Raw genomic sequence first — 27,100 nt, 5'->3', positions numbered from 1 at the left:
TAAAAGGTCACCCCTCAATTTTGAGGCTGTGCCCTCTAACATCACATCACAAGACAAAGGAGCAGAAGTAGGCCATTCAGCCCATCGAGTCTGCTCCGTCACTCCACCATGAGCTAAACGATACTCCCACCAAGTTCCACTTTCTGGCTTTTTCCCCATATCCCATGATACCCTGGCTAATTAGATACCTATCAATCTCCTCCTTAAACACCCTCAATGATCAGACCTCCACAGCTATATGTGGCAACGAAGTCCATAAATCTACGACCCTCTGGCTAAAAAAGTGTCTTCTCATCTCTGTTTTAACTGGGTACCCTCTAATTCTAAGACTGTGGCCTCTTGCCTTGGACTCACGCACCAAGGGAAACAGCCTTTCGACATCTACTCTGTCCAAACCTTTCAACATTCGAAATGTTTCTATGAGATCCCCTCTCATTCTTCTATACTCTAATGAATACAGTCAAAGTGCTGAAAAATGCTCCTCATATGTTAGCCCCTGCATTCCAGGAATCATCCTCGTAAATCTTCTCTGAACTCTCTCCAACGTCAGAATATCCCTTCTAAGATAGGGGGCCCAAAACTGCACACAGTATTCCAAATGAGGTCTCACCAGTGCCCCATAGAGCCTCATCAACACCTCCTTACTCTTATACACTATTCCTCTTGAAATGAATGCCAACATAGCATTCGCTTTCCTTACTGCCGATCCAACCTGGTGGTTAACCTTTAGGGCATCCTGCACGAGGACCCCCAAGTCCCTTTGCACTTCCGATTTTTGAATTTTTTTACCCATCTAAATAATAGTCTGCCAGATTATTTCTTCTTCCAAAATGTACAACCGTACATTTCTCAACATTGTATCTCATCTGCCATTTCTTTACCCACTCTCCTAAACTGGCCAAGTCTCTCTGCAACCTTTCCGTTTCTTCAACACTTCCTGCTCCTCCACCTACCTTGGTGTCATCCGCAAACTTAGCCACAAAACCATTTAATCCATAATCTAAATCATCGATATACATTCCAAAAAGAAGCAGCCCCAACACCGACCCCTGCAGAACACCATTAGTAACTGGCAACCAATCAGAATAGGATCCCTTTATTCCCACCCTTTGCTTTCTGCCTATCAGCCAATGCTCCACCTATTTCAATATCTTTCCTGTAATTCCATGGACTCTCATCTTATTAAGCAGCCTCTTATGTGGCACCTTATCGAAGGCGTTTTGAAAACCCCAATACACAACATCCATAGCCTCTCCCTTATCAATCTTATTTGAGATTACCTCAAACAATTCCAATAGGTTGATGAGGCAGGATCTTCCCTTCATGAAAACATGCTGGCTTGGGCCTATCTTGTCTTGCACCTCGAGGTATTTCATAACCTCCTCCTTGAGGATCAACTCCAATAACTTTCCAACTACCGATGTCAGACTAATAGGCGTGCAATTTTCTTTTTGCTGCCTCCCTCCTTTCTTAAACAGCAGAACTACATTTGCGACCTTCTAGTCCTCCAGAACCATGCCAGAGTCCATTGATTCCTGGAAGATCATTTCTAATGCCTCCACAATCTCCAAAGCCACCTCCTTCAGAACCCGTGGGTGCACTTCATTCGGTCCAGGAGACTTATCTATTCTTAGTCCATTTAGCCTCCCAAGCACTTCCTCTAGTAATCTTGACTGTACCTAATTCTATTCCTTGAGACCTCTGGCTATCAGGTATGTTGCTAATGACTTCCACTGTGAAGACTGATGCAAAATACTCACTTAGTTCCTCTGCCATCTCTTTGCTACCCATTATAATTTCTCCAGCATGATTTTCAATCGGTCCTCTATCTACCCGTGTCACTCTTTCACCCTTCATATATTTAAAAAATCTCTTAGTATCCTTTTTAATGTTAATTGCCAACTTCCTTTCGTAATTCATCTCTTCTTTCCTAATGACTTTCTTAGTTTCCTTCTGTAAGTTTTTAAAAGTCGTCCAGTCCTCAGTTTTCCCACTAATTTTTGCTTCCTTGTACACCGTCTCTTTTGCTTTTATTTCAGCCTTAACCTCTCTCGTTAGCCACATTTGTGCCATTTTTCCATTCATGATTTTCTTTTTTCTTGGAATATATTTTTCCTGCACTTTATTTCTTGTAGGAATTTCATCCAATTCTGCTGTACCGTCCCTCCATCTAGCTTACTTTTCCAATCAACTTGGGCCAGTTCCTCTGTCATACCGCTGTAACTTCCTTTGTTCCACTGAAATATCAATACACCCGATACCAGCTTCTGCTTTTCAAATTTGAAACTGAACTCAGTCGTATTATGATCACTTCTTCCAAGGGGTTCCATTACCTCCAGCTCCCTAATTGCCTCAGGTTCATTACACAGCGCCCAATCCAAAACAGCTGATCCCCTTGTGGGCTTATGGACAAGCTGCTCCAAAAAGCCATCCCATAGGCATTCTACAAACTCCCTCTCCTGAGATCCAGTACCTTCCCGACTTTCCCAATCCACTTTCATATTAAAATCCCCCATAATTATCTTGACATTTTCCTTCTGACACGCTTTTTCTATTTCCAGCTGTTACTGTAGTCCACATCTCTACTTCTGGATATGCCCACCATACGAAAAACATCCTCTCCACATCAACCCTATCTAGTCCTTTCAACATTCGGTAGGTTTCAATGAGATCCCCACGCATTCTTCTAAACTCTAGTGAGTACAGGCCTAAAGCTGCCAAACTTTAAAGCTGCATGTATGTTAACCCCTTCATTCCTGGAATCATCTTTGTGAACCTCCTCTGGACTCGGTCCAATGACAACACATCCTTTTTGAGGTATGGGGCCCAAAACTGTTGACAGTACTCCATGTGCAGCCTAACTAGTGTCTTATAAAACCTCAGCATTATCTCCTTGCTTTTAAATTCTATTGCCAGTAATTCAATACTAAATTATTACTTTTGTTAGAGCCATCAGCAGTTATACCAATTCTATTTTAAATACTGGTATAGCAAATGAAATTCAGATCCACTGAGATAAATTGTTAAACTCTATCTAGTCCTTTCAGAAACTTTAAAAAATCTTGGACTCTCCATAAGACCAAAAAACATATGAGCAGAATTAGGCCATTTGGCCCCATCTAGTCTACTCTGCAATTCTATCAATGATTTATTATCCCTCCCCATCTCATTCTTCTGCCTTCACCCCGTAACCTTTGATACCCCTACAAATCAGAAATATATCAACCTCTGTTCTAAATATACCCAATACCTTGACCTCCACATCTGTCTGTAGCAATGACTTCCACAGATTCACTGCCTTCTGAACATAAGAAATAGGAGCAGAAGTAGGCATTCTGGCCCATCGAGCCTGCTCCGCCATTTAATAAGATCATGGCTGATCTGGCCATGGACTCATCTCCACCTACCCGTCTTTTCTCTATTTTAATTCCTCTACTATGCAAAAATTTATACAAACTTGTCTTAAATATATTTACTGTGGTAACCTCCACTGCTTCATTGGGCAGAAAATTCCACAGATTCACCACTCAGCTCCTCCTCATCGCCGTCCTAAATCTACTCCCCGGAATCTTGAGGCTATGTCCCCTAGTTCTAGTCTCACCTACCAGTGGAAACAGCTTTCCTGCCTCTATCTTATCTATCCCCTTCGTGATTTTTTTTATGTTTCTATAAGATCTCCTGTCATTCTTCTGAATTCCAGAGAGTACAGTCCTAGACTGTCTTTCCTTATAGTCTAACCCTATCATCTCTGGAATCAACCTGGTGAACCTCCTCTGCACCAGCTCCAAAGCCAGTATATCCTTCCTCAAGTAAGGAGACCAGAAATGTCGTATGCAGTACTCCAGATGCGGCCTCACCAGTACCCTGTACAGCTGCAGCATAACCTCCGTATTCTTAAATTCAATCCCTCTAGAAACGAAGGCCAACATTTCGTTTGCTGCCTTAATAGCCTGCTGCACCTGCAAACCAACCTTTTGTGATTCATGCATAAGCACTCCCAAGTCCCTCTGCATAGCAGAATGCTGCAATTTTTACTATTTAAATAATAAAATGCTCTTTCATTTCTCCTTCCACAGTGAATAGCCTCGCATTTATTCTGGCTAAAGTAATTCCCTTCATCTCTGTTCTAAATGGACATCCCTCTATTTTGATGCAGTGCCTTCTGGTCTAAGACTTGCCTACTATGGGAAACATCCTCTCCACCTTCACTTTACCTCAGCCTTTCAATATTCGATAGACTGTTGTTCTGAACCAAGGAGGAGAAAAAACAATAATCTCCAGTGTACCTGCCAGACCCCCCTTGGGAGCGAAGTTCATTTTAAACTGTGATGTCCCACTTCATTTTCATATATTAAAAATTGAGTAACTGACTGGAAGGCAAGCAGAGAATGGAGCCAAACATAGGCCAAATATCAGAAAGTTTATAAAACCGTAAGATATAAGAGCAACATTAGACCATTTGGCCCATTAAGTCTACTCCACCATTTCATCAAGGCTGATCCAATTTTCTTCTCAGCCCCTAGAACCTTCTCTCTTGACCATAAGACATAGCAGAATTAGGCCATCTGGCCCATTGAGTCTGCTGTGTCATTCAATCATGGCTGATCCCTTTTTTCTGCTCCTCAACTTATCTCCTCAAAGAATTCCAACAGGTTTGTCAAACAGGATTTTCCCTTAAGGAAACCATGCTGAATTTGTCCCACCTTGTCCTATGTCACCAAGTACTCCCATCACCTCATCCTTAACAATTGACTCTAACATCTTCCCAGCCACTGAGGTCAGACTAACTGGTCTACTTCTTTCGGAACCTTAGGGTCCAGTTCATCTGGTCCAGGTGACTTGTGTACCTTTTGGTCTTTCAGCTTTTTGAGCACCTTCTCTCTTGTAATAGTAACTGCACACATTTCTCTTCCTTCACACACATCAACATCTGGCACACTGCTAGTGTCTTCCACAGTGAAGGCTGATACAAAATACTCATTCAGTTAATCAGCCATATCCTTGTCTCCTGTTATTACTCCTCTTACCTCATTTTCTAGCGGTCTTATGGTCCTATATCCACTCTCATCTCTTTTATTTTTTACATATTTGAAAAAACTTTTTCCACTTTGATATTATTTGCTAGCTTGCTTTCACATTTCATCTTTTCCCTTCTAATGATTCTTTTAGTTGCTCTCTGTACGTTTTTAAAAAAACTTCCCAATCCTCTATCTTCCCACTATTTTTTGCTTTCTTGTATGCCCTATCTTTTGTTTTTACATTAGCTTTGACTTCCCTTGTTAGCCACAAGGTACTATTTTACCATTTCAGTATTTCTTCACTTTTGGAATACACATGTCCTGCACCTTCCTCATTTTTCCCAGAAAAGCACACCATTGCTGCCCTGCTGACATTCCTGTCAGCAGCTCCTTCCAATTTACTTTGGCCAACTCCTTTCTCATACCACTGTAATTTCCCTTACTCCACTGAAATACTGCTGCATCAGACTTTACTTTCTCCCTATCAAATTTCAAGTTGAACTCAATCATATTGAGATCACTGTTTCTTAAGTGTTCTTTTACCTTAAGCTTCCATAAGTTTACATAACACCCAATCCAGTATAGCTGATTCCCTAATCGGCTCAGTGACAAACTGCTCTAAAAAGCCATCTCTTAGGCATTCAACAGACTCTCTCTCTTCAGGTCCATTACCAACTTGATTTTCCCAATCGACCTGTATGTTAAAATCTCCCATGACTATCATAACATTGCCTTTTTGACATGCCTTTTCTATTTCCTGTTGTAATCTGTGCTCCACCTCCCAGCCACTGTTGGGAGGCATGTATATAACAGCAATCAGTGTCCTTTTACCCTTGCAGCTTCTTAACTCAGCCCACAAGGATTCATTATCTTCTGATCCTATGTCGCATCTTTCTACTGATTTGTTGCCATTCTTTACCAGTAGAGCCACACCACCCCCTCTGACTACCTTCCTATCCCCCCAATACAATGTGTAACCTTGGACATTCTGCTCCCAACTACAACCATCTTTCTAATTATGGTAACTTCACACACTTCATGCCCCTGACAACTGGAGCTTCCAGCATACTGCTAGTGTCTTCCACCGTGAAGACTGATGCAAAATATGCAGGATGCAGAAACTCTTCTGCCATTTCATTGCCTCCCTTTACTACCTCTCCAGCATTGTTTTCCACGATCCAATATCCACTCTTGCCTCTCTTTTACACTTTGTGTATCTGAAGCAACTGTTGGTATCCTCTTTGATGTTATTGGCTAGTTTACTTTCCTATTCCATCTTTACCTTCTGAATGACTTTTTAGATGATTTATGTTGGTTTTTAAAAGCTTCCCAATCCTCTAACTCCCCACTAATTTTTGCTCTATTACGTGCCCTCTCTGGCTTTTACGTTGGCTTTCACTTCTCTTAGCCACAGTTGTGTCATCTTTCCTTTAGAATATTTCTTCCTCTTTGGGATGTATATATCCTGTGCCTTCCGCATTGCTTCCAGAAATACTAGCCAATGCTGCTGTCGTCATCCCTGCATCTTTTCCTCTCAGTTCTGGCCAACTGTTCTCTCATGCCTCTGTAATTCCCTTTACTCCACTGTAATACTGATAAATCTGACTTTAGTCTCACCTTCTCAAATTTCAGGGTGAATTTGATCATATTATGATCATTTTCCCTTCAGGGTTCTTTTGTCTTAAGGTCTCTAATGAATACTGGTTCATTGCACAACGCCCAATCCAGAATAGCCGATCCTTTAGTGGGCTCAACCACAAGCTCTCTTTAAAAAAAACCATCTCATAGAAATCCCCCTCCTAGAATCCAGCACCAACCTGATTTTCCCATTCTATCTACACATTGAAGTGCCTCATGACTATTGTAACATTGCCCTTTTGGCATACTTTTCTATCTTCCTTTGTAATTGTAGGCCACATCCTTACTGCTGTTTGGGGGTCTGTATACAACGCCCATTAGGGTCTTTTTACCCTTGCAATTATAGACTCTCCTCCCCTAATGAACAGGACGCAACATTTTCTAGGATTTTTTTTATTTGATTCATGCTTTTCTTTGAATATTAGGCACAACAACATTGTGGGCCGAAGGGCCTGTAATGTGCTGTAGATTTCTATGTTCTAACAGTAGATGGGGGTTAGCGCGATGCTGTTACAGTTGGGCCGGAATGGCTAGTTCCGTGCTTACTTAAGGTAATTCATCATATATAATTTTCAAACTTACTTTCCAGAATGTATGTGCCTGTGAATTTTGAGTTTTTTACCCCATCGGGCTGGACTAGTTCAGGTTTTTTGTATTTTTTTTTAGATTATGAGGACACTCAGTCCTCGTTTATTGTCATTTAGAAATGCATGCTTTAAAAAATGATACAATGTTCCTCCAGAGTGATATCACAGAAACACAAGACAGACCAAGACTAAAGCTGACAAAACCACATAATTATAACATAGTTACAACGGTGCAAATCAATACCGTAATTTGATAGAGCAGACCATGGGCACGGTAAAAAAAAGTTACAAAGTTCCGATAGCCTCATCATCTCACACAGACGGTAGAAGGGAGGAACTCTCCCTGCCATAAACCTCCAAGCACCTCAAACTTGCCCGTGCCACACCATTGGAAGCACCCGACTGCAGTGGACTCTGAGTCCGTCCTAAAACTTTGCGCCTCCAGCACCGAGCGCCATCCTCTACCAAGCGCTTCGTCCCAGCCCTGGCCGCCGAGCAACAAGCAAAGCCGAGGACTCGGGGCCTTCCCCTCCGGAGATTCTGGATCACACAGTAGCAGCAGCAGCGAAGCAGGCATTTCAGAAATTTCACCAGACGTTCCTCTGTGCTCTCACGTCTGTCTCCATCAAATCAGGATTACGCACGGCACCCTGCTTGACAGATAACAGATATCACCCCGGAGTGGCCACTGCAAGCTGCGTCGTGCCGCCACCTTCTCCTCCCACCATGAACGTACAATTATTTTCCATCCGGATTAAGATAGTCAAGTTGCAGAAGAGCTGTTGAGCTCTTGAGAAATAAAGGCATTTCTTTTAAATACTTCTTTATTGATCTATTTAAATATGTCTGGGAGAAAAAAGGAGAGAATTATAGACAAAACTAATTATAGAAACTCGTACAAATTGCTGGAGGCAGCATCTATGGAAAAGGGTAAATAGTTGATATTTCAGGCTGAAATCCATCATGCAGGTGAGAGCAGTGTTGATGGTGGAGGAAGGAAAAATGCTCCTTTCATAGAACCATAGAAACTACAGCACAGAAACAGGCCTTTTGGCCCTTCTTGGCTGTGCCGAACCATTTTCTGCCTAGTCCCACTGACCTGCACTCGGACCATATCCCTCCATACACCTCCCATCCATGTATCTGTCCAATTTATTCTTAAATGTTAAAAAAGAACCCGCATTTACCACCTCGTCTGGCAGCTCATTCCATACTCCCACCACTCTCTTTGTGAAGAAGCCCCCCCCCCAATGTTCCCTTTAAACTTTTCCCCCCTCACTCATAACCCATGTCCTCTGGTTTTTTTCTCCCCTTGCCTCAGTGGAAAAAGCCTGCTTGCATTCACTCTATCAATACCCATCATAACTTTATATACCTCTATCAAATCTCCCCTCATTCTTCTACGCTCCAGGGAATAAAGTCCAAACCTATTCAACCTTTCTCTGTAACTGAGTTTCTCAAGTCCCGGCAACATCCTTGTAAACCTTCTCTGCACTCTTTCAACCTTACTTATATCCTTCCTGTTATTTGGTGACCAAAACTGAACACATACTCCAGATTCGGCCTCACCAATGCCTTATACAACCTCACCATAACATTCCAACTCAATACTTTGATTTATAAAGGCCAACGTACCAAAAGCTCTCTTTACGACCCTATCTACCTGTGACACCACTTTTAGGGAATTTTGTATCTGTATTCCCAGATCCCTCTGTTCCACTCCACTCCTCAGTGCCTTACCATTAACCCTGTATGTTCTACCTTGGTTTGTCCTTCCAACGTGCAATACCTCACACTTCTCTGTATTAAACTCCATCTGCCATTGTTTAGCCTATTTTTCCAGCTGGTCCAAGTCCCTCTGCAGGCTCTGAAAACCTTCCTCACTGTCTAATACACCTCCAATCTTTGTATCATCGGCAAATTTGCTGATCCAATTTGCCACATTATCATCCAGATCATTGATATAGATGACAAATAACAATGGACCCAGCACTGATCCCTGTGGCACACCACTAGTCACAGGCCTCCACTCGGAGAAGCAATTCTCTACTACCACTCTTTGGCTTCTTCCATCGAGCCAATGTTGAATCCAATTTACCACCTCTCCATGTATACCTAGCGACTGAATTTTCCTAACTAACCTCCCATGCAGGACCTTGTCAAAGGCCTTACTGAAGTCCATGTAGACAATATCCACTGCCTTCCCTTCATCCACTTTCCTGATAACCTCCTCGAAAAACTCCAATAGATTGGTCAAACATGACCTACCACGCACAAAGCCATGTTGACTCTCCCTAATAAGTCCTTGTCTATCCAATTGTTTGTAGATTCTGTCTCTTAGTACTCCCTCCAATAACTTACCTACTACCGACGTTAAACTTACTGGCCTATAATTTCCCGGATTACTTTTCGACCCTTTTTTAAACAATGGAACAACATGAGCCACTCTTCAATCCTCCGGCACCTCACTTGTAGACAGCGACATTTTAAATATTTTTGCCAGGGCCCCTGCAATTTCAGCACTAGTCTCCTTCAAGGTCCGAGGGGACACCCTGTCAGGTCCCGGAGATTTATCCACTTTAATTTTCCTCAAGACAGCAAGGACCTCCTCCTTTTCGATCTGTACAGTTTCCATGATCTCACTACTTGTTTCCCTTAATTCCATAGACTTCATGCCAGTTTCCTTAGTAAATACAGACGTAAAAACCCTATTTAAGATCTCCCCCATTTCCTTTGGTTCCGCATATAGCCGACCACTCTGATCTTCAAGAGGACCAATTTTATCCCTTACAATCCTTTTGCTCTTAATATACCTATAAAAGCTCTTTGGATTATCCTTCACTTTGACTGCCAAGGCAACCTCATGTCGTCTTTTAGCCCTCCTGATTTCTTTCTTAAGTATTTTCTTGCACTTCTTATACTCCTCAAGCACCTTATTTGCTCCCTGCTTCTTATACATGTCATACAACTCCCTCTTCTTCTTTATCAGAGTTGCAATATCCCTTGAGAACCAAGGTTTCCTTATTCCTATTCACTTTGCCTTTAATCCTGACAGGAACGTACAAATTCTGCACTCTCAAAATTTCTGCTTTGAAGGCTTCCCACCTACCGATCACATCCTTGCCAGAGAACAACCTGTCCCAATCCACACTTTTTAGATCCTTTCTCATTTCTTCAAATTTGGCCTTCTTCCAGTTAAGAACCTCAACCCTAGGACCAGATCTATCCTTGTCCATGATCAAGTTGAAACTAATGGTGTTATGATCACTGGAACCAAAGTGCTCCCCTACACAGACTTCTGTCACTTGTCCTAACTCGTTTCCTAACAGGAGATCCAATATTGCATCCCCTCTAGTTGGTCCCTCTATATATTGATTTAGAAAACTTTCCTGAACACATTTTACAAACTCTAAACCATCTAGACCCCTAACAGAATGGGAATCCCAATCAATATATGGAAAATTAAAATCCCCTACCACCACAACTTTGTTTCCTGCAGTTACCTGCTATCTCTCTGCAGATTTGCTCTTCCAATTCTCGTTGACTATTGGGTGGTCTGTAATACAATCCCACTAATGTGGCCATACCTTTCCTGTTTCTCAGCTCCACCATAAGGACTCAGTAGACAAGCCCTCTAATCTGTCCTGCCTGAGCACTGCTGTAATATTTTCCCTAACAAGCAATGCTACTCCCCCACCTTTCATTCCTCTGCCTCGATCACATCTGAAACATCGGAACCCTGGAATATTAAGCTGCCAGTCCTGCCCCTCCTGTAGCCAAGTTTCACTAATTGCTATAACGTCATAATTCCACATGTCATTCCACTCCCTCAACTCATCCGCCTTCCCCGCAATACTCCTAGCATTGAAATATATACACCTCAGAAGATTTTTACCATCACTCACAACCTTTCTATTAGCAGATTTGTTTGAACTTTTAACATCATTTATTTTCACCCCAGCCACACTGTCAGCTCTGGCACTCTGGTTCCCATCCCCCTGCAAATCTAGTTTAAAGCCTCCCCAACAGCATTAACAAACCTCCCTGAAAGGATATTGGTCCCCTTGTAGTTCAAGTGTAACCCGTCTCTCTTGTACAGGTCCCACCTGCCCCAGAAGAGGTCCCGATTATCCTGAAATCTGAAACCCTGCTCCCTACACCAGTTCCTCAGCCACTTGTTCATCCTCCAGAGCATCCTATTCCTACCCTCACTGGCATGTAGTACAGGTAGCAATCCTGAGATTACCAACCTCGAGGTCCTGCTTTTCAACTTCCTACCAAGCTCTCTATACTCACTCTCCAGGACCTCCTCACTCTTCCTTGTTATGTCATTGGTACCGATGTGCACCACGACACCTGGCTGATCACCCTCCCACTTCAGAATGTCATGCAATTGATCAGAGACATCCTTGACCCTGGCACCCGGGAGGCAACAAACCATCCTGGATTCTCTGTCACGACCACAGAACCTCCTATCTGCACCTCTAACTATCGAGTCCCCTATCACTACCACTCTCCTCTTTTTCCCCCCTCCCTTCTGCACTGCAGAGCCAGACTCAGTGCCAGAGATCTGGCTACTGCAGCTTGTCCCAGGTAAGTCATCCCCCCCCCAACAGTATCCAATGCGGTATACTTGTTGTTAAGGGGAATGGCCACAGGGGAACCCTGCTCTGCCTGCCCTTTCCTCTTCCCTCGCCTGAAAGTGACCCAATTTCCTGTGCTCTGCTCCTTTGGCGTAACTACCTCCCTGTAGCTACGATCTATAATCTCCTCATTCTCCCGAATGATCCGGAGGTCATCCAGCTCCCGTTCCAGTTCCCTAATGCGGTTTGTTAGGAGCTGCAGCTGGATGCACTTCTTGCAGGTGTCGTTGTCAGGGACACCGGAGGGCTCCCTGACTTCCCACATCCTGCAAGAGGAGCATTCCAACATCCTGCCTGGCATTCTCTCTACGCTAGACAATCTGAATAAAAAACTTACCAGAACCTACCCTGGCCTCTGCCTGTTCTCGCCGAAGTCTGTTGAGTCAAAGCCGTCCCACTCTGACTCAGTCCACTCCGACGATGGCCACTGTATATGGTGGTCTGCTTTTTAAACCTTGGCGCGCTTCGTCACGTGCCTGCGCAGTGCTGACCCTTCTCCCCGAGCAGTGTTTAAGAAAAAAAATGACTTTTCTCTACCCGAATTCTTCCACTCTGTTCTTCAGCTGCTTGCTTCGACTGAAATAAGAACCGTTGAAATTTTCTCATTCTTTGCACAGAATGCTGGAGGAATTCAGCAGGCCGGGCAGCATCTGTGAAAAAGTGCACAAAATGCTGAAGGAACTCAAATACTGCCCTCACCACCATCTTTTCCATTTTGCACACGTCTTTCCTCTCCCCATCCTCCCACCACCCCACCAGAGATCGGGTTCCTCTTGTCCTCACCTACCACATTAGTAGCCTCTGCGTCCAGAACATAATTTTCAATAATAATTTCCACCATCTCCAACAGGATCCCACCATCAAGTCATAGTCATACTTTATTGATCCCGGGGGAAATTGGTTTTCGTTACAGTTGCACCATAAATAATAAATAGTAATAGAACCATAAATAGTCAAATAGTAATATGTAAATTATGCCAGTAAATTATGAAATAAGTCCAGGACCAGCCTATCGGCTCAGGGTGTCTGACCCTCCAAGGGAGGAGTTGTAAAGTTTGATGGCCACAGGCAGGAATGACTTCCTATGACGCTCTCTGCTGCATCTTGGAGGAATGAGTCTCTGGCTGAATGTACTCCTGTGCCCACCCAGTACATTATGTAGTGGATGAGAGACATTGACCAAGATGGCATGCGACTTAGACAGCATCCTTTCTTCAGACACCACCGTGAGAGAGTCCAGTTCCATCCCCACAACATCACTGGCCTTAGGGATGAGTTTGTTGATACTGTTGATGTCTGCTGCCCTCAGCCTGCTGCCCCAGCACACAACAGCAAACATGATAGCACTGGCCACCACAGACTCGTAGAACATCCTCAGTATTGTCTGGCAGATGTTAAAGGACCTCAGTCTTCTCAGGAAATAGAGATGGCTCTGACCCTTCTTGTAAACAGCCTCAGTGTTCTTAGACCAGTCCAGTTTATTGTCAATTCGTATCCCCAGGTATTTGTAATCATCCACCATGTCCACACTGACCCCCTGGATGGAAACAGGGGTCACCAGTACCTTAGCTCTCCTCAGGTCTACCACCAGCTCCTTAGTCTTTTTCACATTAAGCTGCAGATAATTCTGCTCACACCATGTGACAAAGTTTCCTACCGTAGCCCTGTACTCAACCTCATCTCCCTTGCTGATGCATCCAAGTATGGCAGAGTCATCCGAAAACTTCTGAAGATGACAAGACTCTGTGCAGTAGTTGAAGTCCGAGGTGTAAATGGTGAAGAGAAAGGGAGACAAGACAGTCCCCTGTGAAGCCCCAGTGCTGCTGATCACTCTGTCGGACACACAGTGTTGCAAGCACACGTACTGTGGTCTGCCAGTCAGGTAGTCAAGAGTCCATGACACCAGGGAAGCATCCACCTGCATCGCTGTCAGCTTCTCCCACAGCAGAGCAGGGCGGATGGTGTTGAACACACTGGAGAAGTTAAAAAAACATGACCCTCACAGTGCTCGCTGGCTTGTCCAGGTGGGCGTAGACACGGTTCAGCAGATAAACGATGGCATCCTCAACTCCTAGTCGGGGCTGGTAGGCGAACTGGAGGGGATCTAAGTGTGGCCTGACCATAGGCCGGAGCAGCTCCAGAACAAGTCTCTCCAGGGTCTTCATGATGTGGGAGGTCAATGCCACCGGTCTGTAGTCATTGAGGCCACTGGGACGAGGCAGGATGTCTTCCACAGTACAGGAACCCTCCGGAGCCTCAGGCTCATGTTGAATACGTGGCAAAGTACTCCACATAGCTGAGGGGCACAGGCTTTGAGCACCCTGGTACTGACACCATCTGGTCCTGCAGCCTTGCTTGGGTTGAGACGTTTCAGCTGTCTTCTCACCCGTTCAGCTGTGAAGCCCACCATGGTGGTTTCGTGTGGGGAAGGGATATTGTCATGAAAGCACATCTTTCCAACACCACCGCCCCCCCCCCCCCCCCGCCGCTTCCCCCACTTTCCACACAGAATGCTCCTAGGTAGCTTCCTTGTCCATTCATCCCTCCCTACGGATCCACTGATCTCCCTCCTGGTACTTATCCTTGCAAGTGGAACAAGTGCCATACCTGTCCTAACACCACCTCCCTCTCCACCATTTCAGGACTCCAAGCAGTCCTTCCAAGTAAGGCGTCGCTTCACCTGTGAGCCTGTTGGGGTCATCTACGGTATCTGGTGCTCGCAGTATATCAGTATATGGCCTTCTGTATATCGGTGAAACCTGGCGTAGATTGGGAAACTGCTTCGCCTAGCAACTACATGCCATCCGCCAGAAAAAGTGAGATCTCTCAGTGGCCACCCACTTCAATTCTACTTCCCGTTCCCATTCTGATATGTCAGACCATCGCCTCCTCTACTGCCGTGATGAAACCACACTTAAGTTGGAGGAGCAACACCTTTTATTCCATTTGGGTACTCTCCGACCTGATGGCATGAACATCGATTTCTTGAACCTCTGGTAATTCCAGACCCCCACCCCCCCCCCACCCCACCTTTCACCATTCCCATTCCCTGTCACCTCATCTCCTTACATGCCCATCACCTCCCTCTGGTGCTCCTCCACCTTCCCTTTCTTCTATGGTTTTCTACCCTCTCCCTTCAGTTTCCCCCTTCTGCAGCCTCTTTATCACTCTCACCTCTCAGCTTCCCAGCTCTTTACCCCTCCCCCTCTCCCGGTTTCACCTTTCACCTACCACCTTGTACTACTTACTCCCCTCCTCCCCACCTTCTTGCTCTAACTTCTCATCTTTTTTCCCCAGTTCTGATGAAGGGTCTTAGACCAAAACAGCGATTATTTACTCTTTTCCATACTCTTTCCTGGCCTACTGAGTTTCTCCAGCTGTGTGTGTGTGTGTGCGCGCGCGCGCGCTGCTTGGATTTCCAGCATCTGCAGATTCTCTCGTAATTATTTAGAGATGGTGGATTCTTAATTCAGAGAAAATAAACTTTTTTTTGTCTTAAAATTCCTTGTTTTTGTTCTTGTTTTTCCTATCCAGGTTTTCATATTCATCCGAATTACATTTGCTACGAATATCACAAGAACTGCTACACTTTCCATGAACAATTCCGTTAGACTTTCTCAGTCTTGTCTCTGTTGCACCTTTCAATAGTTTTTGAAATTCCACCATTATTGCATTCCACTGTGTTAGCCCTAACATTGCTCTCATTTCATCAGAGGATGTCCCTAAAGTTTACCAATTGTGAACTATATAGTTTTGCCATCGGTCTACAATTATATACCAGATCATATATTGCAGAACATGTGTTTTTTTACCACATTAATCCAAATCCTCTCAATTTTTATATTATGTCATGAAGTAACCGTGTTTTCTGTTACAAATATATCAAGATTATGTTTTAATGGTGGCTGTGGCAGAGAATTTTGCATCTTGTGACAAAAAAATTCATACTTTTTTTTACATCAGTTTTGCTTTAATACTCTAGTAATCTTGAATTGCAGCTCTTCTTATCTAGGGGAATGTCACTTTGGTGTGAAGGCAATTGCTGCTTCCTAGATCCAATTTTAAAATATTTTTTAGTACTCAAGTTCTACAAAAGCTGTCAGAAATGTGAATTGAATGGTGACGTTGAAAATGGCCAACAATATTGTGCCAATCATGCAACCTACTACTCTAGGCACTAGGAAATCTGCAGATGTTGGAAATTCAAGCAACACACACAAAAAGTGCTGGTGAACGCAGCAAGCCAGGCAGCATCTATAGGAAAAGGTATGGTCGGCGTTTCGGGCCGGGACCCTTTGTCAGCGCTAACTGAAAGAAGAGATGGTAAGAGATTTGAGAGGGGGAGGGGGAGATCCGAAATGATAGGAGAAGACAGGAGGGGAGGGGTGGATCTAAGAGCTGGAGAAGAGGGAGGATCATGGGATGGGAAGCCTGGGGAGAAAGAGAAGCGGGGAGGGGAGCCTGGAGGGTGGAGAGCAGGCAAGGAGTTACAGTGAGAGGGACAGAGGGAGAAAAAAGAGGGAAAAGAGGAAAAATGAAAAATATATAAAATAAATAAGGGATGGGGTACGAAAGGGAGGTGGGCATTAACGGAAGTTAGAGAAGTCAATATTCATGCCATCAGGTTGGAGGCTACCCAAACGGAATGTAAGGTGTTGTTCCTCCAACCTGAGTGTGGCTTCATCTTGACAGTAGAGGAGGCCCTGGATAATATCAGAATGGGAATGGGACGTGGAAATAAAATGTGTGGCCACTGGAAGATCCTGCTTTCTCTGGAGGACAGAGCATAGGTATTCAGCGAAACAGTCTCCTAGCTTGCGTTGGGTCGCGCCAGTATATAGAAGGCCGCACCAGGAGCACCGGACGCAGTATATCACCTCAGCCGGCTCACAGGTGAAGTGTCGCCTCACCTGGAAGGACTGTCTGGGGCCCTGAATGGTGGTGAGGGAGGAAGTGTAAGGGCACGTGTAGCACTTGTTCCGCTTACAAGGATAAGTGCCGGGAGGGAGATCGGTGGGAAGGGATGGGGGGTACGAATGGACAAGGGAGTCGCGTAGGGAGCGATCCCTGCGGAAAGCAGTAAGTGGGAGGAAGGAAAGATGTTCTTGGTGGTGAGATCCCGTTGAAGGTGGCGGACGTTACAGAGAATTATATTTTGGACCCGGAGGCTGCTGAGGTGGTAGGTTAGGACAAGGGGAACCCTATTCCTAGTGGGGTGGTGGGAGGATGGGGTGAGAGCAGATGTGTGTGAAATGGGAGAGATGCTTTTGAGAGCAGTGTTGATGGTGGAGGAAGGGAAGCCTCTTTCTATTAAAAAAAAAGGAAAACACCTCCTTCGTCCTGGAATGAAAAGCCTCATCCTGAGAGCAGATGCTGTGGAGACAGAGGAATTGCGAGAAGGGGGTGGCATTTTTGCAAGAGACGGGGTGGGAAGGGGAATAGTCCAGGTAGCTGTGAGAGTCTGTAAGCTTATAGTAAACATCAGTAGATAAACTGTCTCCAGAGATAGAGACAGAAAGATCAAGAAAGGGAAGGGAGGTGTCGGAAATGGACCAGGTAAACTTGAGGGCAGGGTGAAAGTTGGAGGCAAAGTTAGTGAAGTCAACGAGCTCAGCATGTGTGCAGGAAGCAGCGCCAATGCAGTCGTCGATGTAGCGAAGGAGAAGAGGGGGACAGATACCAGTATAGGCTTGGACCATGGATTATTCCACAAAGCCAACGAAAAGGCAGGCATAGCTGGGACCCATACAGGTGCCCATGGCTACACCTTTAGTTTGGAGGAATTGGGTAGAGCCAAAGGAGAAATTAAGAGTAAGGACTAATTCCGCTAGACGGAGAATGGTGGTAGAGGGGAACTGGTTGGGTCTGGAATCCAAAAAGAACCTACTCTAGGAACTGTCTAGAATTACCTCACCACAGAGCCCTTTTTTTTTTTAAGCTCCATGTACCTGTCTAAGACTACCTTAAAAGATCCTGTTGTATCCGCCTCTACCAGGGTTGCTGGCAGAGCATTCTATGCACCCACCATTCTCTGGGTGGAGAACTTAGCCTTGACATCCCCCTTGTACCTACTTCCAAGCACCTTAAAACTATGCCCCCTTGTATTAGTCATTTCAGCCCTGGGGGAAAAAGTCTCTGGCTATCCACACGATCAGTGCCTCTCATCTTGTACACCTCTATCAGGTCACCTCTCATCCTCTATTGCTGCAAGGAGAAAAGGCCAAGACTTAATGATCATATGAACTGCTGAGCTTAAATTTCTTAATGTATGCGGTAGCTACATCTTTTTAGCTCTCAGGTTTTACTAAGGAGGGGGTGGCGTTTTGGGTTAGAGACTTCCAGACTTTCAATAACAAAGTTATTTTTCCTGCAGGACCTTTGAAAGTAAAGGTATTTTTAATAGCTATAAAGTTATCTAGAGAAAGATCGATAGGGGAGGGGCAAGTAGTGTTGAAGAAGCAGGGAGTCTGCAGAAAGACTTAGTGATAGATGGAATACGGTGTATGGAAGTGTTTGGTCAAGCACTGTAGTAGAAGGAATAAAGGTGTAGACTATTTTCTAAATGTGGAACTAATTCAGAAATTGGAGGTACAAAGGGACTTGGGAGTCCTTGTGCAGGATTCCATAAAAGTTAACTTGCAGGTTGAGTGGGTGTTAAGGCAGGCAAATGCAATGTTACAATTTCTATATAATAAGGTTGAAAGAATGCAGAGATGGTTTACAAGGATGTTGCCAGGACTTGGAAAAACTCAGTTACAGGGAAAGGTTGAATAGGTTAGGACTTTATTCCCTGGAGCATAGAAGAATGAGGGGAGATTTGATAGAGGTATATAAAATTATGATGGGTATAGATAGAGTGAATGCAAGCAGGCTTTTTCCACTGAGGCAAGGGGAGAAAAAGACCAGAGGACGTGGATTAAGGGTGAAAGGGGAAAAGTTTAAAGGGAACATTGGGGGGGCTTCTTCACACAGAGAGTGGTGGGAGTGTGGAATGAGCTGTCAGACGAGGTGATAAATGCGGGTTCTTTTTTAACATTTAAGAATAAATTGGACAGATACATGGATGGGAGGTGTATGGAGGGATATGGTCCGTGTGCAGGTCAGTGGGACTAGGCAGAAAATGGTTCGGCACAGCCAAGAAGGGCCAAAAGGCCTGTTTCTGTGCTGTAGTTTTTCTGTGGTTTCTATGGTTTCTAATTCATTTTAAGAAGACAAGAATATAAAAGCAAGGATATAATGCTGTGGTTTTGTAAGGCATTGGTCAGACCACTTTTGGAGTATTGTGAGCAGTTTTGCAACCCTTGTGTAAGAAAGGATGTGCCGACATTGGATAGAGTCCAGAAGATATGAGAATGATCCCGGGAATAAAAAGGATAATGTATGAAGCTCTGGGCTTGAACTCGCTGGTGTTTAGAAGAATGAAGAAGATCTCATTGAATTGTATCGAATATTGAAAGGTCTAGATAGAGTGGATGTGGAGAGAACATTTCTTATAGTGGGTGAGTCTAGGACCAGAGAGCACTTTCTCAAAATACAAGGACCTCCCTTTAGAACAGAGATGAGATTTCATTAGCCAGAGAATGGTGGTTCTGTGGAATTCATTGCCCCAGACAGCTGTAGAGGCCACGTCGTAGAGTTTATTTAAAATAGAGGTTGATAAGTTCTTGATTAGTAAAGTTGTTAAAGGGAGAAGTCATGAAAACGGGTTTGAGAGAGAGAATAAATTAGCTATGATGGAATGGTAAACAGACCTGATCAGCTGAATGGCTTAATTCTGTCTCATGGTCTGTTTGTTGCTATAGGCTAAAACTACAGAAGGTAATATATTATGTTTGATTACCTGCCCAAGTATCAATAGAAGTGATTGTTTGTCATTACTGAAGTATCTCAAAACTGATGCTTAATAGTACATACGCACTGTTGCTACTTGAAGCAATTCATATTCACACTCAATATCAAATTCTCGAACTACAGATAACATTCTCTGTGATTCAGATTAATTTATTTATCACTTGAACATCGTAGCATACAGTGAAAGTGTTGTTTGTGTTAAGAACCAGCACAACTCGCAAGTGTCACCACACATTTCAGCACCAACATAGCATGCTCGGCAACAAGCAGCAAACAAGCCCCATTGCTCCCAAATGCAGGCAGCAGGGGCTATTAGGGAGAATGCTGTGGTTGACATGGGCCAGATAGGCCAAATGGTCTGCTTCCATGATGTATTCCTCTGACTCTATGAATATGCTGTCCAGGCATGCAAACATAATGCCGGAGATGTTTGTGCCCTTTGTAATCTTGCCCAAATGACTGTTCACTTATTTCCATATATTTCAAAGTGACGACATCACAGCTGATTACAAGTTTGAACTTGCCCATAATTAACAAAGTTACTTTCCTTTGGAGGCATTTAAATACATTTAGGAGAATGAATGCTGGTTTGTTTTTATCTTTCTATTCTGTCTTACCCTCTTTCCTTTGTTCATTACAACCTTATTGGATTAGATTTTATCTGATTAAGTGAACATCTAAATATATCTATTCATGAATGATCAGAACAGATATTGAAAACAGTTTAAAACAAGTGGTGAAATTATTTTCATCAATGTACACAGGTATTGTCTTGCAAAGTTTGCAGATGATATGAAGATAACGTGGAGGGGCAGGTAGTTTTTGAGGAAGTACAGCAACTACAGAAGAATTTAGACAGATCAGGAGAATGAGCAAAGAAGCGGCAGATGGAATATAGTGTCAGTAAGTATATGGTCATTCACTTTGGTAGAAAAAGTAAAAGGGTAGGCTGTTTTCTAAATGGAGATAATATTCAAACATCTGAGGTGCAAAGGGACTTACGAGTCCTTGTGCAAGAATCCCTAAAGGTTAATTTGCAGGTTGAGTCTGTGGTGAGGAAGACAAATGTGATAAGAGCATTCATTTCAAGAGTACTAGAATATAAAAGCAAGGATGTAATGTTGAGGCTTTATAAGGCACTGGTGATGCTTCATTTGGAATATTGTGAGCAGTTTTGGGCCCCTTATCTTAAAAAAGATAAGCTGATGCTGAAGAGGATTCAAAGTTGGTTTACAAGAATGATTCCAGGATTGAACGGCTTATCATATTTTAAAGCCTTTGATGGCTTTGTGCCTGTATTCACTAGAATTCAGAAGAATAAGGGGTGACCTAATTGAAACCTATCCAATGGTGAAAGGCCTTGATAGAGTGGATGTGGAAAGTTTATTTCCTATGGTGAGAGAGTCTATGACCAGAGGACACAGCCTCATAATGGAGCGGCGTCTTTTTAGAATTTCTTTAGACTGAGAGTGGTGAACCTGTGCAATGTTTGCCAAAGGCAGCTGTAGAAGCCAGGTCTTTATGTCTATTTAAAGCAGGTTCATAGATTCTTAATTGTTCAGGGCATGAAGTGATGCGGGGAGAAGGTAGGAGATTGGGGCTGAGAGGGAAATCATGAAATGGCGGAGCAGACTCGATGGATCATATGGCCTAATTCTGCTCCTATAGTTTATAGTCTTGTGTTAAGGGTTACGGATATTGTACGTATTGTTCATTCTGTCCATCTTAATCCAATATATTTTTTAAAATAGGACAATTTCTATAATCTGACTGGAAATATGAAATGTGAAACATGAGCAGTTAAGATAAATATTGATTCTGTCAAATGTAGGTTAATGAAGGAAAATGTACAAACATGTACAAACAAATGTTCAATGCCATAATGCTATACAGAGTTGACAGTGCATCTTAGTGTCATGTTTAATTAATATTTATAATATATTTTAATACTGTATATAATAGCAATTTCCTATTAATCTATTTTGTATTTTAACAATTATGAAATGTAACAATTTGGCATCAGAAATGTATTACTGAATCATAATAAATGCAATCGCAAGTTTGATCCATGGATCAAAAACAATTAACTGTATTTTTGTATCACTCAATACTACTGTAGGAAATATTATATTAACTTTTGCGTTCTTCCAAATAATTAATGTTAATACTGGTGAATGAAACACTTTTCCATTCACCCAATATAAGCATGAGCCACTCTGGAAACAGGTCCTCGTACTTAGCCCAGTTTTATGCCTTTCCTTTTTTTTTTTGGCCGTTGTTCCTTCATTTTTAATACTAATTCTCTACTCTTTACCATGATTTTTGAATATCCTTATTTCCCAACTAATTATTCATCCAGCTTTCATTCCACATTCTCCTTTCTTTCTGCCCTTAAACTGAATTAATTCTGACTTCTATATCATGGGAGTGTAATGGATTCAACTTCTTCAAACCAGAATCATTTCCAATGTGTCTTGATTTTTCAATTATTTTAAACAGCAAAGTCCTCAGCCACCCCTTCTGGATGGGCATGTTAACAAAATTTATCCAGGTGCTTAATTGGAATTGAGGGAGAGCTTTAACATCCTCAGAGCCAATCAACTTTCTTCAAGCCCACTAAAATATTCCTGTAATTAATCAACTAAATCTGCAGTTCAATGATTGTCCAACTAGTGCTCTCCATAGACTTCAGTTATATAGTAAATAAAGACAGGTTTCTGGCAAAGCCTAAGAATGTGGCTGATGCACCTTTATCTATTTTAATATTGGAGCATTTTATTTCAAACATTGCACACTTATTATGAAGTTGGAACACTTCAGCTGCTGGTTGTCATAACATCAACACATATACCTTTATTTATCATTTACCAGTTCAGAGTGCCCTTATTCAAACTGAAATGGTGGCTTACTGGAGCTCTGCTAAAGTGTTTATTCATAGCCAATCACGAGAATGCTTGATGGTACTGGTATTTGCTAAAACATAACACTCCTCAAAAGATTATCCATTCTCTTGTACAAAATCTGTCTATTAAACTGTTTTATTTTCTTATCACTTTGGAGTTGTGTTCACTTTTTTTTATGTAAACATTGGTGATTTTATGGTTTTTTCCCCCTTAATATCAGGTCTCGAACGCTAACACCACCTAGTGGAGCTAGAAATACTGCTGCAACAGGGTCAGTGAATAGAAAGACCCACAATGCTGAGAATTATTTAAGGTAGGGTACTGTTTAATTTCACGTAACTTGGAAGGAAAATGTTCTGTGACATTTATTTGATGAATTATTTTTATATCCAATGTAAACTATGGTGGCAATTCTCCTGTTTACTTTGAAATATACAGATAGGTTTGGGTTTGTGGGATTTTCAATGTATTAGGAATAAAGGAAGAAAATAATTTGTAATATTCAAGGAAATGCTGCAAATTTTTATAGTTAATTATGTCCAACTTTCAATTTGTAAGATGTGGATTACTCTGGCAAGGCTAACATTTGCTGAATAAGCCAGGTTCCCTTGAGCAATTGTGTATTGACTTTACTAAACTAAAGTCACAAATGTGCTACTGAAGCTCTTAACTTTTTTTCAACATTAATATTGGGTTTTGGAAATCCAGAACTTGTATCCAACAACTGTGTAGAGAGAAGTGCTAGACATATGTATCTATATGGCTTGAAGGTACTCCAGGATCTTGTTTCTTTTGTTAATAGTTTAAGTTTATATTTTTGACATGTCACTTTTAAATCCTGAACCTGGTCTAGTTTGTTCTTGTCATATGTACCAAGTACAGTGGAAAAACTTGTCTTGTATACCATTCCTACAGATCAATTCATTACAATAATGTGTTGAAGTAGTACAAGGTAATACAATATCAGAATGCAGAAAAAAAATCATTACAGCTACAGAGAAAGTGCAGCGCATGTAGAGGATAAGGTGCAGGATCACAACGAGATCAATTGCAAGGTCAGGAATCCATCTTATCCCACTAAGGAACCATCAATAGTGTTATAACAGCAGAGTAGAAGCTGTCCTTAAGCTTCGGATGGTACATGCGAAAGGGGTGAAAAGAAGACTTTGAGGGGGTGGAGTCTTTGTTTATGCTGGATGCTTTACTGAGGCAGCAAAAACAATAGGAAAAGTCCACAAAGAGGGGGGCTGGTTTCTTGCAATCACAGGCACAGCGGTTCCCATACAAAACAGTTGTACATCCAAATAGGATGCTTTCTGGGGCATCAAAGGAACAAGGTAGAGTACCTTAATTTCTACCACCCAGTGTCGCTGACATCTACCTTCATGAAGTGCTTCAAGAGGCATAAAATACATTCAACCCAGCTCCCCAGACAACCTTGACCCGGTGAAATTTGCCTACTGTCAAAACAAGCCTATGGTGGACACAATCTCAGTTGCAAAAAAAGTTTGTGAAATCCTTTGCAATTACCTGGTTTTCTGCATTAATTACCCATAAAGTGTGGTCTGATCTTCATCTAAATCTTTCATCAAAATTAAGTGCACCGTTTAAATAGTCATAGTCTGGGTTCAAAAAAAGTATGTGAACCTCCGGGATGCCCTGCCCTATTTTAAAAAAAAAAAGTCAGGTTACTGACAGAGCTTGCTGTTCTCAAGAAAGATTTGTTTAAATGCACCATGCCTCAATCAAAGCAACTTTCAGAGGACCTTAGAAGAAGAATTGTAAAGATGCATGAAAATGGAAAAGGCTACAGAAGTATTTCTGAAGACCTGAGTACTCATCAGTGCACAGAAAGAAAAACTGTTACAAATGGAGGAAATTCAGTATTCTTCCTACTCTCCCAAGGAGAGGTGTCCTGCAAAAATCACAGCAAGAGCACAAGGTGCAATGCTGAAGGAGGTGAGAAAGAACCCCAGGGTAACAGCAAAAAACCTGCAGAAATCTCTAGAACTTGCTAAAGTCTTTGTTCATGTGTCCCATAAGAATAACACTGAGCAATAATGATGTTCATGGAACGACACCACGGAGGAAACCACTGCTCTCCAATAAAAGCACTGCTGCACATCTCAGGTTTGCAAAAGGCCACCTGGATGTTCCACAACATTTCAGGGACAATGTTCTGTTGACAGATGAGACAAAAGTTGAACTTTTTGGCAGAAATTTGGAGGAAAAAGGGCACTGCACACCAACACCAGAACGTCATTCCAACTTTGAAGTATGATGGAAGCAGCATCATATTTTGGGGCTGCTTTGCTGCCTCAGGGTGTGGACAGCTTGCAATCATTGAGGGAATAATGATTCAAAATTGTAGCAAGATATTTTGCAGAAGAATATCTGTGTAACTGTCTGTCACCTGAAGCTATGTTAGAAGTTGGAAGTTGCAACAAGACAAAGATCCAAAACACAAGAGTAAATCAACAACAGAATGGTTTAAAAAGAAGAAAATTTGTGTTTTCGATTGGCCAAGGCAGAGTCCAGACCTTGACCAAGTTACTGTGGCATGACCTGAAGAGGGCTATTCATACAAGGTATCCCAGAAATATTGATGAACTGAGGAAATTGATGAAACAGTTTTATGAAGGAATAGTCTAAAATTCCTTCTCGCCGTTGTGCAAGTCTGATCAGCAGCTACAGGAAATGTTTGGTGGAAGTTATTGCTGCTAAAGGAGGATCTACCAGTTCGTAAATACAAAGGTTCACACACATTTAATTCCACATCCCATTCCCATTCTGACATGTCTATCCACGGCCTCCTCTACTGTAAAGATAAAGCCACACTCAGGTTGGAGGAACAACACCTTATATTCCGTCTGGGTAGCCTCCAACCTGATGGCATGAACATCGACTTCTCTAGCTTCCGCTAAGGCCCCACCTCCCCCTCGTACCCCATCTGTTACTCATTTTTATGCACACATTCTTTCTCTCACTCTCCTATTTCTCCCTCTGTCCCTCTGAATATACCTCTTGCCCATCCTCTGGGTCCCCCTCCCCCTTGTCTTTCTTCCGGGACCTCCTGTCCCATGATCCTCTCGTATCCCCTTTTGCCTATCATCTGTCCAGCTCTTGGCTCTATCCCTCCCCCTCCTGTCTTCTCCTATCATTTTGGATCTCCCCCTCCCCCTCCAACTTTCAAATCCCTTACTCACTCTTCCTTCAGTTAGTCCTGACGAAGGGTCTCGGCCTGAAACGTCGACTGTACCTCTTCCTACAGATGCTGCCTGGCCTGCTGCATTCACCAGCAACTTTGATGTGTGTTGCTTGAATTTCCAGCATCTGCAGAATTCCTGTTGTTAAGGTTCACAGTGTTTTTTTTCCATAGATACTGCCTGGCCTGCTGAGTTCCTCCAACATTTTGTGTGTGTTGCTTGGATTTCCAGCATCTGCAGATATTTTCTTGTTTATGATTTGACATACTTTTTCCAACCTGGACTGTGAATGATTAAACAATGTGTTCAATAAAGCCATGAAAAGTCTGCTCCGTCTAGCGGAATTAGTCCTCACTCTTAATAATTTCTCCTTTGGCTCCTCCCACTTCCTCCAAACTAAAGGTGTAGCTATGGGCACCCGTATGGGTCCTAGCTATGCCTGCCTTTTTGTTGGGTTTGTGGAACTATCTATGTTCCGTGCCTATTCTGGTATCTGTCCCCCACTTTTCCTTCGCTACATTGACGACTGCATTGGCGCTGCTTCCTGCACGCATGCAGAACTCGTTGACTTTATTAACTTTGCCTCCAACTTTCACCCTGCCCTCAAGTTTACCTGGTCCATTTCCGACACCTCCCTCCCCTTTCTAGATCTTTCTGTCTCTGTCTCTGAAGACAGCTTATCCACTGATGTCTACCATAAGCCTACTGACTCTCACAGCTATCTGGACTATTCCTCTTCGCACCCTGTCTCTTGCAAAAACGCCATCCCCTTCTCGCAATTCCTCCGTCTCCGCCGCATCTGCTCTCAGGATGAGGCTTTTCATTCTAGGACGAGGGAGATGTCTTCCTTTTTTAAAGAAAGGGGCTTCCCTTCCTCCACTATCAAGTCTGCTCTTAAACGCATCTCCCCCATTTCACGTACATCTGCTCTCACTCCGTCCTCCCGCCACCCCACTAGGAATAGGGTTCCCCTGGTCCTCACCTACCACCCCACCAGCCTCCGGGTCCAACATATTATCCTCTGTAACTTCCGCCACCTCCAACGGGATCCCACCACTAAGCACATCTTGCCCTCCCCCCCCCCTCTCTGCATTCCGCAGGGATCGCTCCCTACACAACTCCCTTGTCCATTCGTCCCCCCCATCCCTCCCCACTGATCTCCCTCCTGGCACTTATCCGTGTAAGCGGAACAAGTGCTACACATGCCCTTACACTTTCTCCCTTACCACCATTCAGGGCCCCAAACAGTCCTTC

General features: G+C 43.2%; 1 protein-coding gene across 1 annotated transcript in view; it reads left to right on the top strand.

The window, feature by feature from the left end:
• zc2hc1a (zinc finger, C2HC-type containing 1A) overlaps positions 1-27,100 on the top strand; it is a 91,210-nt gene that overhangs the window by 59,755 nt on the left and 4,355 nt on the right. Inside the window, exon 8 of the mRNA XM_072253219.1 lies at positions 22,861-22,953. Coding sequence (XP_072109320.1) covers positions 22,861-22,953 — 93 coding nt within the window. The remainder of the gene's footprint in view (positions 1-22,860; positions 22,954-27,100) is intronic.

The sequence above is a fragment of the Mobula birostris genome, chromosome 1 (assembly GCF_030028105.1).
Source record: "Mobula birostris isolate sMobBir1 chromosome 1, sMobBir1.hap1, whole genome shotgun sequence".
Lineage (NCBI taxonomy): Eukaryota > Metazoa > Chordata > Chondrichthyes > Myliobatiformes > Myliobatidae > Mobula > Mobula birostris.
Note: the sequence above shows the minus strand (reverse complement) of the source record. Positions and strands in the feature narration are given on the sequence as shown.